Source organism: Hippopotamus amphibius, chromosome 2 (assembly GCF_030028045.1).
Source record: "Hippopotamus amphibius kiboko isolate mHipAmp2 chromosome 2, mHipAmp2.hap2, whole genome shotgun sequence".
NCBI classification, from domain to species: Eukaryota; Metazoa; Chordata; class Mammalia; order Artiodactyla; family Hippopotamidae; genus Hippopotamus; species Hippopotamus amphibius.
This window is the reverse complement of record NC_080187.1, coordinates 202,140,483-202,147,077: the sequence shown is the minus strand read 5'-3', so window position 1 is coordinate 202,147,077 and position 6,595 is coordinate 202,140,483. Positions and strand designations below refer to the sequence as shown.

The following is a 6,595-nucleotide window of genomic DNA, read 5'->3' as shown; positions in this document are numbered from 1 at the left end:
CTCTTCAGAGACCTGTATTACAGGCAAAATAAATAACTTAAGGGTCCCTGTATACAGGGAGATTTTTCACATAGGCATAATTTTTATGTAAATATAATTTTAAACAATATCAGAAATCATTGTGAACTTTAGAACATGCTTTCCTGTTAGCATATAAACTGGACTCTTTTCATGCAACAGGTTTATGCAGCTCCCTGTGCTGGTCTCTATCTAGAACCATCCTTTCCCATCATCCACATACCTCAAATTCTTCAAAGGAGCTGACATGTCAAGTACCCAAAGCAGTAACTGACATATAAGTGCTCGATAGATGTCTTTAGCTACTCACAGCTGCTTTCTGTCCCTCTCACTAGCAATTTCTCTCCCTTCCTGAACTCACACAATCTTTTCTATAATACTTCTCTTATGTAGCTCATCACTTTCTATTTGTAATTATTTAATGTGTATTTCTTAGATTCCCAGGGATCAAAAGCTCTTGGAAAAACCAGTATTGGATCTGAGTCCTATGAGTAGGCAGCATGAAGCACAAATTATAAGTGCTCAATAAATCTTTCCTGAGTGAGTGAAAATCTTACACTTAAAGAGCCAGAGTGACTGCTGGTGGAAAATGTCTAAAATGGGAGAAGAATGGAGCGCAGGTGCTACTGCGTGCCAGGTACTACGCTGAGCACAGCTTCATCCCTTATTTCATTTAATCCTTTCAAAAAACCCTACTAAGTAGGTGCTGACAATATCTCCATTTTATTGATGAGGAGTCAGTGAAGACACGAGTAAGGTCACAACCAAGCCTGGGTCTTTCCAGTACCATACGGGTCACCTGTCCTCCTTCCAGTGTATTATCTCCTCAAGGCCGGGTACTTTCTAGGACACTACGCCCCCACCCCGCCCCGGGCCGCCAAGATGAGCTCCAGCAATCCCCGCCCCACAGTTTCCAGCGGAAACTACCAGGAGTCCTGGGGCTGGGAGTACGGGGGAGGTGAGAGGCGGGAGACCGCCCTTTCCAGTTGCACGGGCCCCGCCCGTGCGTCGCTCACGACGTCAGCACGCAGGGCCGACGCAGCGCGGCCACGTCCTTTAAATAAGGCCTTCTCGAGGCGCGCGCGACAGAGAGGACTGGGTTGGAGGGTGTGTTTGTGTGTGCGTGCATGTGTGTTGCGCGGGTGTAGCGGTCGCGGTCCAGGCCGGGGCCGCCGCGGACCACGAGGTGGGCGGCAAGGCTGCTCTGTGGCGGAGGCACGGCGGGGAGGGCGCGCTTGTGAGGGGCGGGAGGAGGGAACATGGCGGCCCTCTGGTCGGGCCGGGACCCTCCGCACCCGGTGCTGGCGCGGTCCCCTCCCCCGGCTTTGCTCGCCCATTTGCTGCCTTCCTGGAACCTTGTTTCTGCTTTGGTTCCCTTGCTTGTGCCTTCATCGGCCCTCCCGCCCCAGCCCCTCACCCGGCAGAAGTGTGGGAGGTGGGTTAAGTGGGAGCAGGTGAGACCCGTCCGCGGCCGAGAGCTCGGCGCCTACATTTGGTTGTTAGTCGCTCACAAACGCTTTATCGGTCCGTACGGGGTGGCAGCAGAAGCGTTGAACATGCAGGTGCAAGCCAGGTTTCTAGTCCTGGTGATCCCTCTAAGTGATCCCGTGAAGTGTCCCTTAAGCTATCTGGCCCTCAGTCTCCTCAAAGGTGAGGTCCTCTTTGGAAGATTCATGACATCCAGAGAGCTTTGGACCTTCGCTGCTTGCCAGAATCTGCCCCACAATAACGTATGGTTGGGAAAATGGAAGCGAGGTTTATTTTGGCAGTAAGGGAGTCGGGGCAGGGGGCTGAGTCCGGACCTACTGCCCATGCCCCAAAGGGATCTTGTATGTGAGCAACGAGAACGCCGTTGTGTTTTGGTCTTATTGTGACGTTCCTGGAATTAGTTAAATGGAGAAGAATTGATCCTATGTCAGCTTCACTGTTTTGCCTCAAAGACCTTGGGAATATTCATCTTTCTGCTCTTTTCTGTTTTTAGGTGTCTGAGTTGATTGAGGGTAGGTGTTAGGAACAGGTTCTTGCCTCACCTGAGGTAACAGTATCTGGCCCAGCCAATCACCTGCTTTTGTTCTTGATCTTTGGTTTTCCCTCAGTTGAGTGCAACTTCTGGAAAACTCCTGTCTCCTCAGGAGCCTGCACTGCCAGGCAGCAGAATTGTGAACTAGAGTGAAGCAGAAATCTAGGAATATGAGCTCCATGATGGCCATGGGTGAACCAAGGCTGAACTGGTGAGTTACATCTGTCTGTAATCCCCTAAAGAGGATTGAAGTGGGTCTGGTGGCTGCATTAGGAAAGGAGGGTCTGGTGGAGAGATTTGAAGGAAGCAGAAAGATAAGTACAGTGGCTTAGAGTTTACCCCATTCTCATCTACCCCATTCTCATCTACACCTGCTGAGCACTTTTGAGTTATCTTTGACTGTACTTCCTCTCCTAAAGTCATAGCAGTTCAGCACTTAGATTGTTTCTGGGCATGCATCCATCATGTATTTATTGTTGGTCTTAGTGAAGGAAGGATGCTGAAATTTTCTTGCATTCAAGAACCTTTCTTTAAGAATAGACAAGCTTGTTTTTGTTATATTGGAATCAAGTGATAATGTAAAAGCATAGACTATTTTAGAAGTGTATGGGAACTTTACAAATAGAGGACTGTATTAAGTAATATAGTGACTACATGTAGAAATCTAATGTGTGTGCTGCTTTAGATCAATTTGACACACATTTACGGAACATCTCTTTACTAGCAAAGGAGTTTGCTAGCGGAGGAGAATACAAGTTACAAGAGATTACAAAGATGACTAAAACAATGTCTGACTCAAAGAAGATTCAGTCAGTACGTGCTCTGGTATAATGAATATAGACAGCGATATTGTCTATAAAGATGTAATGTGATAAATATTGCTTCTTGGCAGTTATATTACAATATAGAAATGTTATCCAAGTACACCTTTAATTTACAAAAGGTAATATGTCAGATTTATCAAATAAATAAAATCAGTATGTCCTTAGTAAGTATTCATTTATTGCAAACAGTGCTTCCTCCAAGGAGTTCACAATCCTTGAGGCCCATGACTTTGTTTTTGTATGTTATGCAAAATCTCTAGAATTTAATGACATGTCACAGATGTAGTACCATAGCAAGGAGTAAGAAACTACCCTGGTGCATAGCAAACAAGACTTTTAAATTTTATCATTTATACTTTAATCATTGTTTTTTAGATAAACCTTTAAAAACAGTAAGAAATGAATGTGTAACAGACATGTGAGAATTTCCCACTTTAGGAATAGGCCAGCCACAAGGTGCCATTTGATTAGATTGTTCTGTTGTAAGTTTTAAGAGGTATGCACATTTATGCCCCTTGCCATGAAGAATTTGTTCAAATGCAGCACAGATGCTCTTCTCTACCACTGACATTGTGAAACCAAATGTGGTTTAGAGCCTTTGCACAGTATTACAGTCCTTGGACCTATCCTTTTCTACAGAATCTTACTAATCTTTGTCCTCCCTAGATTAATTGTTCTCAGTGTGTTTAATTTTTAAATTCTTTCATCCAGCCAGCATTTATTGAATGCTTACTGTATGGAAAGCATTGACTAAAGTATGTTAATCTGTAAATTAATTACGATATAGATAATCATATATGACCTTACAAGTAGTTTTAGTAGAGGCACAGCGTTTATCACATTTGCCAAGTTAACAAAAAAGGTTGGATAATCAGTCTTTTCAGTGTTTGTTTGTTTTTTGGCCGAGCACCATAGGGAATGAGACAAAAATAGGTTGAGAAGCATTTTCTTTCAGCAATCAAACATCTTAATGTTATGCCACAGAGCCTGAGGTGAGCCTTGCCCCTGATAGACCCTTTATGATACTTCAGTCTGTCTGTCTTTAACTCTCAAATATCTCCGACATTTAGTTGTGTACTACAGGAAAAAGCAAGGCTGATTGTTGGAATTGGAAAACTTCAGAATTGGCCTAGGTTAAAAGCTATCCAACAAGTAAAACATCTAAACCCACATGTGAAATTAAAATTATTAAGAGCTCATTTTTCTGGGAAAGGGGATGTAGGGGACATGTAATTTTAAATTACAATTGTGCCACTATGCTTGGTAATCTATCATGAGGTTTTGAATTGTCAAATTCAAGTAAATTATTTTGTTTTACAGGGATGTTTCCCCCAAAAATGGCCTTAAGACATTTTTCTCTCGAGAAAATTATAAAGATCATTCCATGGCTCCAAGTTTAAAAGAACTATTTATTTTATCTAGCAGGTAATATGTTTATTTACTTGGTCATTTATTTCCATATATGATTGTTATTTTTCTGATAGTTGAAGTTTCATGTCTATCTATCTGTATCCACCATGATATATTCAAATTATAGAAATGTAAAAATTAAAAAATAGAACTCAGTACCCAAAAATGACCACTCTTTGGTGTACATATATATCTTTTCAGACCTTTCTCCACACATGAACAGATACATATTAAAACAAAAATGGGGGGAATTCCTGGCAGACCAGTGGTTAGGACTCTGTCCTTTCATTGGCTGAGGGCCCAGGTTCAATCCCTGGTCAGGGAACTAAGATCCCTCAAGTGGTGCAGTGCAGCTGGGGAAAAAAAATGGAATCACACTATAAATACTATAAAATACTATAAACACTATAAAAATTTTGCAGTTTGCCTTTTTCATTTAAAATAATGCTTTGGGTATTTTGTGTCCCTACATTAGCTCAGTCTTTTTAATGGTTGCATATTACTTTACTGTACTTTAATTCTTTTAGCTAGTTTTACATTGCAAAATGTTTGTGTTCCTCTTTCTTTGCAATTTTAAACAGTAACATTTATAAACTTCTTATAATTACTTATATAAGATATATTCAACAATTCATATATGAATTGTTTGGGCAGATCCTATAAACATTTTATATTTTAATAGATACCACCAAATTCCCATAGAGTTTTTTTTTTCCTTTCTGGTATGAAAATGCCTAATAAGTGATAATTTTCGCTTCTCACTGCTTACCTGCCTATAACAGCTCTTCTTTCCTTTGTGATTGGCTGTTTCAACTCTATTGTGGATGAATCTGAAAACTAAGTAATCAGGTTTACTGGAAAGGAGTGAAAATATACCAGATGAGGAATTGGGGAGCTCCCCTAGGGGAGCTAAATATTTACTTTCATCTTTTCTCCACTCCTTTTGCAATGGAGGAAGCATATTTCCAGCCTCTGCATGGAATGGGACCCCATCTTTTCCTGCCTTTTCAGTACCCTTTCTGTCAATTAGCATCCCCTCTTACTCCTATCTCTCTCTCTCCCCCTCTCTTTTTTTTTTTTTTAAGCCATGCTGCGTGGCTTGTGAGATCTTAGTTCCCTGACCAAGGATCAAACCTATGCCCCCTGCAGTGGAAGTGCAGAGTCCTAATCACTGGACTGCCAGGGAATTCCCTCTGTTCTCTCTTGACCAATATTTAAACATGTTCAAGTTTGTCCTGTCTCAATCCCTGGATTCCACATTCCCTCCTAGTTACTTTTACCTCTTCTCTCATTTGTACTTAGACTTCTTAAAATACTTGTATATGCTTGCTGGGAGGAAATGAAGGACAAAAAAGCTATAAGACATACCAAAAACAATTAACGAAATAGCATTACTGAGTCCCTCCCTACCAATAATTACTTTAAATGTATTAAACTCTCCAGCCAAAAGACAGATTTGGAGAATCGATTTAAAAAACAGAATGAAAAAAAAAAACCTTTACTGCACATCCCGTTGCACTTGCTTTCACTAAACATCCCACTGTAATCTACCTTTCTACCCTCACTAGGCTACTAAAATTGCTCCTCTTGAGATCATCAGTGAACTCTTAACTGTGGAGATATCTCACTCTCCTAATTTTCCTCCTAGTTTTCTGGTGGCTATGGCATTTCTTAATGGAGTCAATTAATTGCTACCACTGATACTCATTTAGGTTGTTTCCATTCCTTTAGTGTTACAAACAGTGAGCATCCTTTTTATACATATGCTGGTATAAGGATAAGTTCCTATGAGAGGAGGGTGTGTATGTGATTTTAATTTTTATAAATATTGCCAGATTGCCATTAAAAACATTAAAGAAACAAGTGCTTTTTTGATTCCATCGAATAAATAGGTGAGTTCACATAAAGGCAAGCAGAAGACATTTGCAAAAATGTTTTTAAGAGGCAATTTCAGGAGCAACATTTCTTGCTAAAGTGCATAAGTATGATGTCTTTGCTAGTATCAACTATAGAAGGTTAAGATAATAGATTTCTTTTCAGTTTGTAGCTATGGATATTTTTCGAAAGCTATTTCTGTTAGTCAACTTGTACCATTTCTTGGAGATAACTAACTTTTTTAAAGTTAATTAATTAATTTAGTGGCTGCATTGGGTCTTCGTTGCTGTGCGCAGGCTTCCTCTAGTTGCAGAGAGCAGGGGGCTACTCTCATTGAGGTGTGTGGGCTTATTGTGGTGGCTTCTCCTGTTGCGGTGCACGGGCTCTAGGCTCACGGGCTACAGTAGTTGCCGTGCATGGGCTCAGTAGTTGTGGTTCGCAGGCTTAG

The 6,595-nt window shown here is 41.1% G+C and overlaps 1 protein-coding gene across 5 annotated transcripts in view; it reads left to right on the top strand.

Moving 5' to 3' along the window:
- Positions 1-1,110: 1,110 nt before the first annotated feature.
- ICE2 (interactor of little elongation complex ELL subunit 2) overlaps positions 1,111-6,595 on the top strand; it is a 75,484-nt gene continuing 69,999 nt past the window's right edge. For 4 of the 5 annotated variants that reach the window (XR_009051476.1, XM_057723677.1, XM_057723679.1 and 1 more), the window contains exons 1-3: positions 1,111-1,204; positions 2,115-2,249; positions 4,183-4,287. Coding sequence is in view for 3 of the 5 variants with exons in the window: in XM_057723677.1 (XP_057579660.1) it covers positions 2,209-2,249; positions 4,183-4,287 (146 nt within the window). In the remaining 2 variants the exon portion in view is untranslated. Of the gene's footprint in view, positions 1,205-2,114; positions 2,250-4,182; positions 4,288-6,595 lie in introns of those variants that run through there. The other variant, XM_057723681.1, reaches the window with a different exon arrangement.